This window comes from Boleophthalmus pectinirostris, unplaced genomic scaffold (assembly GCF_026225935.1).
Source record: "Boleophthalmus pectinirostris isolate CB_2022bp ecotype Guang Dong unplaced genomic scaffold, ASM2622593v1 HiC_scaffold_23, whole genome shotgun sequence".
NCBI lineage: Eukaryota > Metazoa > Chordata > Actinopteri > Gobiiformes > Gobiidae > Boleophthalmus > Boleophthalmus pectinirostris.
The window spans coordinates 20,227,059-20,239,808 of record NW_026571207.1 but is presented as its reverse complement, the minus strand read 5'-3'; the positions used below and the strand labels follow the sequence as shown (position 1 = coordinate 20,239,808).

Sequence of the window (12,750 nt, the reverse complement as noted above, 5' to 3'; positions counted from 1 at the left end):
GGTTTAGAAGCATCTAAATATCACTGTAACTGTAATTTCCACATTCACATGTATGAATTATTGACAGCTATATAAAACACATTTCTAGATAAATGACATCGTACTTTGACATTTAGGAGACCAGTTGTGTATTCAGTACATCTCAGACACTGCATTTATCATCTTTACATGCTTTTGTCAGAACTCATGGCAAAATTGCATCTTGTCACCAGAGGGACTAATTGAAACAGTGGCCCCTTAACCCAAAAATGATTTCTAGTCTGCAGAGTCCCGCAAATGACTGCTGAGATAATAAACGCAGTGTGAGATTTATAATTGAGACTCCGTGATAATAAACGGCAAGTATATTAACAGGTTGAACTACTTCCTAGTTTTTATTTTCCAGATATAGACACAAAAGAGGGACAGGGGGGTGGGTGTGTGGAGGTGCCGACTTTGATTTCTAAAGTCTGACAAAGGATCACAGGCGTCTGGGCATTTTCCTCCAAAAGGTGCAGGGCCCTTTGATACAGCAGGAGGTTTACACAAGTTCAGACTCCAACCTTTCTTTGTGGCTATAAAAAACACTGTTGCGGTAATGTAATAATGCTGTTGCGAAGGACTATATATAGGAATTCGGTCTGATCTGAGTGCTCAGAAAATAAGTAATAAGAAAATAAGTAAAGAAAAGTATCATTATTTGCTTCATATTGATCCATTGTTATTCAGTTGATTCAATTTTATTTTCTCTTATTGCAAACAAACTAAAATACATTTCAATGTTACCTTCCTGTAATAAAAATCAATATTAATGATTTGCATTTAAAGGGTTCATATTACACTATTTTCTGATCTATGTTATAATGTTGTTTCCCCATCACAAACATACTCAGAGTGTTTTGTTTCATTCACACATGTTTAACACACTAACCCTGCATATTTAGGCTAAGTTCTTCTCTCAAACAAAAAACATTTTGTTCCATCTTATGTCACTTGGTACAGGAAGTGCTCCAGTATGTTTGCTCTAAACCACATGCTTTACTGAAACAGTTGCTCCGTAATTCAAACTGGAAACACGTGTGTTATTTTAAAATTGAATGACAATATTAGACCTTGCCTTGCAATGTTACACACTCCATGCAGAACATGAAGAAGGTCACAGGTCATGTTTTGAATGGTAATGTTAGTATTACTACTAGAATACAAAGAGCAGAAAAGATCAGATTTCCTTTAAGCTTGTTCTCGGAGAAAAGAAAACATTTTGGAGGATATACAGCTTCAGAGCCTGTCATGACACTTACCCACACCAGGGCTGCTTCACTATAGAGCAAAAAACACATAAAATATAATTAGGCCTCAGTGTAGCACCTCCTGTTATTCCTACAATATATTTGTTTTATGTTGTTTGTTTTTCATATTTGATATAAGGTCCTATGTTATCGTTCCTTTTACACACATCCACTAACAAAATAAATAAAAAGATGTCATTTCACAAATTCTATTTAAACATATATATATATATTTTTTTTTAAGTATATATTTTAAAATGAGCTTATTAAAATCCAATTTATTTGTTTTGGATCAACAATTCAATGAATGCAAAAGAGTGACTGCCACTCACACTTAACAGCAAGAAGGTTTAGACTTCAGTCTCTGTTCCTCCCTGTGTCTGGATTTCCTCCAGATGTTCTGGTGTTCTTCCATCAACACAAAACATGCACAATAGGTACAATTCTCCAGCTAGAGAAGTCCTGACCAAAACGAAATAAAATCTGGAGATGCATCCACAGGCGCTGCACTGTGGCAACCACTGCTTCTGACAGGAAAAATGGAGACACACATTTCTAACTGAGAGGTAGTCTGAGCCAAGTTAACAAAATGGTTCATTAAAAACTAATCGGTGAAGGTCGGCTAGCCTAAATCTACACAATTAGCAGCCTCCAAGCACTGGTGAGCTTTCGTTTAGCTCTGTGATATTGGACTGGTTAGCCTAATAAGCTGCTTACTTGATTCATCAAACTCCTGAGGCTGCAAATCACTATGTTTATGACCAAGAGGGAGAAAGTACACAGAGCAGCAGATGGACGGACAGGGAAAAGCACTGTTTAAGGTTATCAAGTCACTATTGATTCACTTATTGAACTGAGACAAGAGGGAAATATATGTATGACATTAAGAAGGTGACATGGATGGGTAAATAAAATGCTACATGGTTGGGACCAAGATTATGATAATAATGAATACATGAAATAAAGAGGTGTATTTTAGAAGTGATTCCAATATAAATACAAACAACTATATATTTACTTAACTTATACTTTTACATATTACGTATTTTAGACTTGAGGTATCAGAAAATTCCTGTTTTCACCTACTCCCTATCTCTGCCCACACCCCTACTTATCTGTGATTATTATTATTATTATTATTATTATTATTATTATTATTATTATTATTATTATTATTATTATTATTATTATTATTATTATTTTTTATTTATTTTTTTTGGCTTAATTGTCCCATTTCTCCGATTACAGTATTTTATTTGCTGAATATTGCAGTTAACAAAAACAAAATGAAAAATTATTTCCATATGTATGCCAATGCTTATACCTGAAAAAACATGTATTCTTTAATCAAGAATAAGTTTAGTAAATTATAACTCCAAGTGCAACATTTTTCATTTGCTATATTTTTATAAAGCAAAATTCGAATTGCCACTCTTCATTTTATTAGACAGTAGAGTGATGAGTACCTTGTTGGCAGACCAATTCCTTCTGCATATGTTTACCCACACTTTCAAGTCGTCTAAATACTTTGCCTTGGCAGCAATTTCTAAAATTAATGGCAGAGTGGAGCAAATGCTAAGTCCAGGTTTGTGGTGAAAAAAGAGCCCCACTTACAGCAGCCTGGCAGTGTGACAAAAAGCACACTTTTTCTCCTCATGACTCTAATTATTGGAAACTTCTTCGACAATGCCATCCAAAATCTATGAGAACAAACAGCTGTCTGTGACAATCAGGACAAAACACTTTGGCACAGGGAAGCAGCTTCATTCTGACTTGCAGCACATCCACGGTGCTGCCAGATGCTAAAGAAGTTATTTGATTATCCCCCAAAATTTAAGTTGCTCTGATTTACAATATTAATTACAATTAGAAAGTGTTGAATAAATACTTTTCTCTCCCAGAGGTACCGGAAACAAACATCCACCGTTGAGTCAAGGTGAGTGTTTTGCTAGGCATTATCACTTATTTAAAGACGCTGCCAGGAATCCATAAAGCAAAGACAAGCTGTGGTAAGAGATATCAAGACCAAACAAAGCCTGTTCAGCCTGATAAAACACCGCCTTGAGAAGTATGTACACAGAGATAAAAAAGAACAAGAGCGCGTGTGCCAACTTCTACCCCATAACATGCCAGCCTATCCCCAGCCATTGGTCTGCTAACTGGCCAAACAAATCGCAGATGGGGCGGGTTTTGAGGATTAGAAAGGCCTTATATTTAGATATGGAGAGGTGGGTCCAAGTCTTCTGCAAGGGTTTTAGGTTTTAGGATCTTGAGACAGAGCTGAAGTCCATGAAACAATGCCAAATACAAAAAAAAAAAAAAAATAAAAATAAGAAAATTACATGGTTTGTGAAAGTAGACTGATGCGTAAAAAGATCGACTAAATCAGAGTTTGTTGGTAAAAGCAAAATAATTCAAAACAATATAAGTTTTGTTTCAAGAAAATGAACTGTAACAATTTGTAATAACTCTAGACTAAGCATGAAGAAAGACTTGCAGTAGGAACACTTTTAGTTTATTAAAAATGATTCAGGCTTATTGACTACTCATTACCCAAACTCTAACTCCTCACCCCTTAATTAAGTAGTTACTAAGCCTGAATCATTAATTAAAAAGTATTTGCTCATTATAAATTAACTACACAAGAGTAAGGATGCAAACTGAATCAGGTCAGCAAAGAAAAAGAGGGAATTTGGGGTACAAATAATGAACCATGTCAAGTTCCAACTACATACCAATTCCTCCATTTTGTATACCAGTCTTGACTGATTCAGCACTTACAGGTCCCACATTACTCTGATCTACTTTATAATGTTTCCTCATCAAAACATGTACCTTGAATTGTATTTAGTTTTATTCACACATTAACATGTAAATTCAGCAAATTTAGGCTTTATTAAATTCTTCTCTCAAAAGGAAAACACTCCACCTTCAACCTTGTGATGTCATGTGGTAATACAGGAAGTGCTCCACTGTGTTTATAAACTCCATAGACCTTCATTAGAATCATTTGGATAATTTTAGCCCTGGAATTGTCAATCTGTACAACAAAAGGTAAAAAGTGGCTGTCAACTTGAAAACTACCACTTCATGACATCCCAAGGTGGTACAGAGCATTTTGGACTTTGGAGATGTAGACAGCCTGATAATAGGATTACTCAAAGAGAAGTGAATGGAACAAAACACAACTCCAGGTATGTTTTTGAGGAGGTAACAGCATTATAACATGGATTAAAGCTCACAAGAGTCAGTGCTGCATAATCTAGAAGGTTAAAGTATTTGGAACACTTTGTAGTTATTGTGTCCAAATGGCAGCAGCCTCGTTCTTGACCAGACCACTCCTTCTGGGTTTTTTGTTATTTTATGTCAGTTTTTCCCAACTGCCACTCTCTGGAAAATAGCAGAGAAGAAGTCAGAGTTGCACGGAGAGGGACTTGGCTGACAAGCGCTTCTCTCTGAGTGATAAACAGGGACCACTTAGGAGTGAATCAGGGGAGATGGGCTCTGCCATTTCAGATAAGAATCAGCTCGCAGGCACACCTAGACCCGCATAAATCTGTTCAGAGGAGATGGTGACTTGACATGTCACATGCGGCACAAGCAGAAGGGGGAAAACAGATAAGCAATGTATTTATTCAAATGACAAACCGGGAAAATAACAGGGCCATGTTTTGCATGTGATGTTGCTCCATTCTTTTGGTATGCCGCGTTCCACTCTCTGACTATTATGTGAGGTGATATGCCACTGTGTGCGAAATGTTGACTTAGCAGGAACAAGCGAGAGGGAGGTGATTTGTACTGAATGCGTTAAGAGAGATTACTGGGTCAATTTTGGACAAACGCTGTATGTTTTCCATAATTTTTAGTAGTCGAGAGATGAGCCACTACATTGCAAGGATGAAAACGGTGGTACACTTGAACTGAAATGCTTTTGTGTACAATCGGCAACATTTTCAGAACCTTGGATACGAAGGACAGATAACCTGAGATGTCCTCTTGGTGAGCGAAGAATATTTCATAGTGAGAAATACAGAAGTAATGCAGTAGTGTTTTTCTGTTGAAACTGTCGGAAAGTTTGCTGATGAACTCTTGACAATAGTGCTGGAGAGGACCAAGGCCCACTGAACTGTGTGCATATACTGTGCAAACATAGTACGAGAGAGAGAAAAATACAATGAGAAGAAAATCGAATGGTCTGTGAGTCACTGAGCTATAATGTCCGAGCACAGCGGAATGGAAAAGTGCTAAGTGCTTTTTTAGAACAGAATTCAGTCAATATAAAGATCAACTTGCAGATTTAGTTCAACCTACAGTTCAACATTTAGTTAAAGGTCCTATATATTATGTAAAATGGACTCCTGTGGGCTGTAAGCCATGTTGTAATATTGTTACCTCCTCAAAAACGCATCTGTAGTTGTATTTTGTTTCATTCACAAATATTTCAGCAACCCTTTATTATTAGTTGGTCTACATCTCCAAAGTGCAAAATGCTCTGTTCCATCTTGTGATGTCATGAAGTGGGTAGTTTTCAAGTTAGCAGCTACCTATTATCTCTTGATCAGTAAAGACTGGAAATTTCAGGGCTGAATTTATCCAAATGATTCTATTGAAGATGTATGGAGTTTAAAAACACAGTGCAGCACTTCCTCTACTACATGAACATGCAGGGTTTGTGTGTTAAACATGTGTGAATGAAACAAAACACAGCTCCGTGTGTGTTTTGATGAAAAAACAACATTATAACATAGATCAAAAAATAGAGCAATATGGGCACTTTAAAAAGTAGCTGTCCATCGACAGTCATATTCCCATAACTTCCAGACTATTGAGCACATCTGAAAATAACCCGCATCAACTTAAGTTCTAACAAAATTTTAAAATTGTACATATATAGGCTTCAGGAACGTTTTCAAGTTTGGGCCATCTGCTCTTATCTCCTCTGTCTCACCATTGACTCATTGATGCCAAACTCACGTGGAGCAGCTCAGTTTCCTTCTTCCATAGCCAGATCAGTTGCCTTTAACTTAAAAGCTGCATCATCTGCATTTCTTCATGTATTTTCCAAAACGAGGGTGTGTGCATGAAGTGCAAAACACAATGAAAACAAACATCTTTCTCGGCGCATCACCCCATCTCTCCCCGTGCTCTACTGCGCATGTCTCCTTCAAGAGCCTCTGTCCTGTCTGGATCATGTCAGTGTCATGGAGGATTTCAACAGATTTCAGGCTCTCCTGGGGGCTAGGCTAGTTGTGTCGATCAGGTATGAGTGGATGTCCACTTACTACTGTGTTGTAGTCCACTGTGTTATCAAATCATAGACCGTATATATGAATGGACAATGTGCCAAACATGAATCCATCCATATATTTGCCGCATCATTGTATAAGGCGCAGGGTTCAAAATGTGAGAAAAAAGAACCGGCTTATAGTCCAGAAATTATGGTAGTAGTTTTTCTTGACTCTTGAATGAAAATTAAGTTTCCCAGTAATTCCACAATTGTTATGTCCACCATCCTTTGTTTTTACAACTTGTCGATGGAGCCAGTCTTTTTAACCTTGTACTTACATTGGTGCATAAACATTATTGAGTTCTTTCGACCTCTAGGCATCAGAGACAAATGTACAGTGATAAAGCTATAGAAAAGAGTTCATCAAACTTACATTGACAGACGAGATCTTGCTGAGTTGACAGGCCTCCTGCAACGACACAAGAAAATAGTTATTAAAAAAACTCTCCTCAACAGATTTACAATGAAAAAAGATGTTTAGACTCCACAAAAGAAAGCCGCACTGAGAGCTTCCATTTTTCCCCTCTCAAAGTCAGGCGGTTCAGCATTGACAGCCTGATAGATCTGCGGTTTTGCACTCTGCTTTCATACTCGCGATTGAGATTTTGGATATTGATTCCCCCTCACTCTGAAGCTCCCGGGTTCACAGAGCGGTGGGGCCCTGGCAGACTCTCTCCAGAAATGTACAGACCAGACCGTGCAGGCTTTGACACCTCCACAACAAGAGCAATCCAAGTGACACTTTGATAAAGATGATTTTTCACATGTCACAGAGGGAGAGTGAACGCAATATCAAACGGGGCATCAAGAATTCACAATAAACAATGACAAGCTTCTAAATGAGGAACAAAAGGCACCCGCGGGCTTGCGAAATAGCATCCTCTCTCCGGGGACTGAGATAACTCACATAGAGATAAGAGTATTTAATTTTTAATCACCAATTTTGTTTTCTTTGTACTGTGTATAATAATCCCGGGTACATGACTAGATTTGCAAAGAAAATACAAAGAATGTGTCAGCGAGAAGCCACTTAGGAGGAGGAGAGGAGGAGAGGGGACAATGAACAGGAAATAAGTTGGTGTCAACAGATTATCCGGAGGTAATTGTGCACCCAGGCTTGCTCTCACTGACTGCAAAATAGAGGTGCACCCCCTCAGAGCTGTTCCTCAACTACTAAACACAGCACTGTGCTGGACAGCTAACCCAAATAACACAGCCCTTGCAAACTTGGGGAAAAAAAAACTAACTTCTCACTTCTAAATCATTTATATTCTTCTGATTCTGTTCTGTTACCAAATGTTGACATCTTTCAACAGTTTCAACAAGATTTTATCTTTTTTAAGAGTTTAATTTTGGTAGGTCTTTGCTGTATCATTAACTTAAATGTTGCAATTTAGGAGTAACTACTTTTTAGTTTCTTTTGTTTGTTTTAAAGCAGACCTATTATTTAAAATTAACTTTTCAGAGCTTTTAACCATGCAATAGTTGTTGTTTCCCCTCACCATTTTTATCACCAGAACATGTCTTTGAAGTGATTTGCACATGTTTGAGAAATCTTTAATTGTTAATTTTCAAGAAGCCATTTTGCTGATCAACTCTTGTTTTCACCACCATCAATGTTCTCCAATTGTATCTATTTAAATAATGTGAAATGTGTAGGATTTAGCAGTGTGGTATAATCATTTTGGTACAAATCTTGCTAGACCAGAGGTGCCCAGAACTCCACGGCCCTTTGTTGTGATGATGTTTATAGCGACATCAGCTCCCATTGGACACTGCAGTTTTCTACCATGGCAGCCAGCGGACTTTTTTTTTTTTTTTTTTTTTTTGCAAATTAAAAATTTCAAATTATAACAAAGTGATTCACAAGTGTCATAGATAGAAGACACAAACACAATAGGTCTTCTTTAAGTAGTTGTTCTATCCTTCAGCTTTTCACTATAGTAAAATACCTATACTGCAGTATTGGCCATCAACTTGTGTATACTGTTTGAGAAACCCAGTATCTAACGTTGTAAACTTGGTTTATTATTAATTTAACTTCAAGCCTACATCTGTGACCACAACTGCCCAGGCTAACGGACAAATGGTGGGCAGTCATACCGCAATCAGTGTTCACTAAGAAGAGGTATGTGGCATTTGGTGATGAGGATACCAAACTATGATATCTCATATCTCACAATAAGCTGCAAAAGGGCTGTTATCTCATTTGTAATAAGTTAGGTAACATTTGTAGTGTAGTCACAACTAATGCTTATTTCCTCTTTTCAATTCATAACACTAACCTTCGCCTCATAGAACCCTCATATGCATACTGAATACATAGCTGGGGTCATTTTTAACAAGCTCCTACAACTAGCTGAGTGACACCGAAACCAACACGGGGTCAACTCATTTGAATATAAAATATGATCTGGACTTTTCTGACAAATATAATTAAAAATAGACTCTTGTCATGTCTGCATATTGTAGCAGTGCGAAAGTCGTCAGGTCTATTTAAGGAGGGACTCATTTGCATGCCACTGACTGGTCATTCAAAGCACTGTTTTACTGCGGGCTATCTACTTCATCATCGACTTGTTTCTTCTCCCACACATGTTTTATTCAATATCTCATGACACAGGCTTCATGTTTTCAACCAATTAAATGTATGATAACGTACAGCATGTCCACAAAGGTGACCCCTGGCTGTCTCATGTTAAAATGACATAAAAATGGAGGCAGATAGTGAAAGAGAGAGTTTATGAACTTCAAAGTAACAACACTGTGTTTTATATTAGGAAATATACCATATTTCTTTCAGAAAGTTTCATTTTAGAATTAGGTTATTTAAAGAATATATAAATTAATTAATATATCAAATAAAGTAAAAAAAAAAAAAAGTGACCTGAGATCCACACCAAGATATGTTTTTGTTGAACTCTTGCTAACCTTGCAATTTTCTTGTCAAAGTAAAAATTTTGCATATCTTGAAGCTGCCTATCCTATTTATTCATTTATTTATTTATTACTCCATATATTCTCTAAGTAAGAATGGGTGAGTGACCTTTTTGGTGCATGCTTCTCACAGGCTGGGAGAGAGTTACATTAAGATCAGTGCATTTGTTGGTGAAGCACATCAAAGTACAGAGGGATGTCTTACCAAGCAAAGGCACTGGAGCCTGTACCACAGCTTTGATCACTCCAGGAGCTCTGATCATTAAAATATTGGATAAATAATTGATTAAAAACCACCAGACTGTATTGTTGCAGAGACTCAGTATCCAAATGTGGCTCTGTTAAGAGAAATATGGTGGATTATTTATCCATTGCACATTGTTAGGGTAAAATGTAATTTTGGATTACCTTAAAAGGCTGCACTTAAAGGATTGTTAGCCTGCAATTTTGACACATTTTATAATATACCTTCTCTATATTAAAGGATAGCAGAACTCGGACAAGAAAATAAAAAAAAAACAACTCCCCAAAAGAAACAAAATGTGTATCTAATGAAATAAATGGCGTAAAAGCCAACTTCAACTTGTATGGGTTTACAGCTATGTGATAGTTTTCTGTATTTATTTGTTTTGTATATTTCTATTTACATGTCCCTTTCTTGTTGCAGCCTATACTTCAGTAAATAGGCAAGATGGATATTAACCCACCAGCCCTTTGGGTACAGAGTGACTATGTTATCATTTTTATTTTATTTTCAATAATAACTGGCAGCATTTTCCCTCAAATCAAGAATGAACTATAAACTCACATGCTCATTATACCTGCCATTGTAAAGTGTGTGAAGTGTGAGAAGCAAAAAATGATATTCCTCTTATTATTTAATATAATATTTCAGTCACATAGTGTATAGTTATACTCTATTCGTCTGCCAAAGAGACAGAGGAACTAATATTCCTGATGCTAAGAGCATTTTCAAGCTGTGACCAGAGGCTAGCTGAAATTACATTTACTGTAGAAGGGAAAACTGCACTATATAAAGAAATAGACAAAAGACAAACTGTGTGAATATGAAGATAATAATAAGACAATTTTCTTTAGAGTTGGTCCAGTTAATCAATATGTCTCTGAACATTTACATTTAGATTTAGAAACAAAGATGTTCTCCAGGAGTGTTTTAGTATAGTGTGTTTTAATATCACATGTACAGGTACATTTATCCACCCAGGCTGTTCTGTGTGTTGAATGTGCACGTTCGACCCCTATTCACTGACATAGTCATAGTCAAGTCAAGACAATATGAGCTGTGATGTAATCACACAACTTAGCTACAGAAGTTTACAGGGAACAACAGCCACATGCTGGAATTATAACTAACCCTATTCTGATATTTTTAGCAACAATGTTCAAAGCTTCGAAAAAGGCCTGCAGAAGTTAGCGCACAATAGTTTGTGATCTTGTGTGCAAAGACTGTGATCTGATGTGAAGTTTAAGGCAGACTAACGCCTTCTAACAGGCTTTTCCCCAGAGCCTCCTGCTTTTAAGTGTTTAACACTAATGAGATCCACTGCCTCCACGGACACACAGCAGTTTATTTGGTAGTGTAAATACCTTGCATGGTGCCAAGCAGATAGTGAGGAGAAGAGACAAAGAACAGGCCATCCCCACTGCAGCCCGCCTCCTCCTCCTGCCTATTCCAGACCATTTGTTGTGACTCAAACTTAAGGTTGACTGTGAAGGCGAGCTACTCTGTGCTGTTCAAGCACAATGCTCCCCTCATGCAGCCGGGAAATAATGGTCAACTCGGACTTGTCAGCAGCACCTCTCCGTTTGCCACAAATGCCATGTGAAAAGTGGCACAGTCTGACTTGGAGAGGCTGTTAGGGGCGCAGGGAGAACGTATGGTGGGTGACAGCTCGGGTGTCTGCATGGATGAGATGCCTAAATATGTCATGAAACAGGAATAACAGGCGTGTTAGCAAGGGACTGTGAGATGTGCACAGACATAAGATGGGTTTGAATTGAGCACAGAATGAATAAATAAGTACATGTATAAATAAATGAATGAACAAATAAATAAATAAAACTAAATGTATATGTATGTACGTATGTCAACCCAACATCAGTTCAGCTTTATTTAGTTTCCCTAAAAATGTTAGTCTCCTAATCAAAAAGTAATAAATCTGCAAAAGGAGAAACATATGCCTGTGTTTATCAATGGAAATAAAATGGGATCTTCACAGGTGGTAGTGTCATTGACAAACACATACAAGCATATGCACACCTAACAACAACATTCTCCAAATAAATAGAAAAAAAAAATCTTGGACGAAGATGCCATCTGTCTAGGCACTTGAAACGATGATCTCCGCCAAGAATTAGTCGAGTTCAAGTTTACATCTCCTATATTTTCTGGCAACACAGCAGGTCTCCAACAGTGTGATAAAACTGTACCAAACAAAACACCTCCTCATCAGAGTGGGCTAATAAAGTCTTCAATATACTTAAGTGTATCCTTAGATAAACACAAGCCATGGTTTTAGCCCTTTGCATTGGTGTTCGCCTGTTCCAAAGAGTATTGACGTCTATATTGACATTCAATAAAGGCAGAACCTTTCAGCAAACCGCAAGGAGTGGTGTAAATCCTGCACACTTGACTGAGCGCCGAGGTACAACTTTGGCTTTAACACAATTACTAGACAGCAATAACGTCCTGGCTGCTCCAACCAATTTTGATTTACAAGTGGACAACGTGTTGGCTTTTCATCAACTTATTATTATTAAGTGGTGGGTATGTATGCCTTTTCCCTTGGACAATTCCCACTCCCAGTCCATTCGCCCTGAGGTATTGATCCTCCAACGGACCAGCCCCTCTTGATTTCATTAGGCTAGCTGCTGTTAATTACTCCACACTCTAACCTTTCGCTGTTTCATTTGGACCGACAAATTGGGTGAATTAAAAACGGGGGAGGTAGAGAAAGCAAGGGAGAGACAGAACCAGGCTGAATGGTAAAGGCTGGTGGACAGACAACCCCCCTCCCTTCCCCCTTTGCTGTAGTGCTTCTGTCAGGATCCCAAGGGGTGTAATAATTAAAAAAGTTCATCAATGTGCTGTGTTTTGAAATTATGCAGAGGGAGCCTGCTGTAGCGATTGTTGCAGGGTATTCATTTACAAACCGGCTGGATCCGGTGTGACTGTCTGGGGACTCATGTTTTAACATGTGGTTATGTATTTGTAAAACCTTCACCGGCAGACATGGA

General features: G+C 37.7%; 1 protein-coding gene across 2 annotated transcripts in view; it reads right to left on the bottom strand.

The window, feature by feature from the left end:
* The window catches only part of pcdh11 (protocadherin 11), a 145,183-nt gene that overhangs the window by 55,902 nt on the left and 76,531 nt on the right, over nt 1–12,750 (bottom strand). The window contains exon 4 of one of the 2 annotated variants that reach the window (XM_020923528.2): nt 6,929–6,964. The exons of the other annotated variant lie outside the window; for it this stretch is intronic. Coding sequence (XP_020779187.1) covers nt 6,929–6,964 — 36 coding nt within the window. The remainder of the gene's footprint in view (nt 1–6,928; nt 6,965–12,750) is intronic. 2 annotated transcript variants of the gene reach the window in all.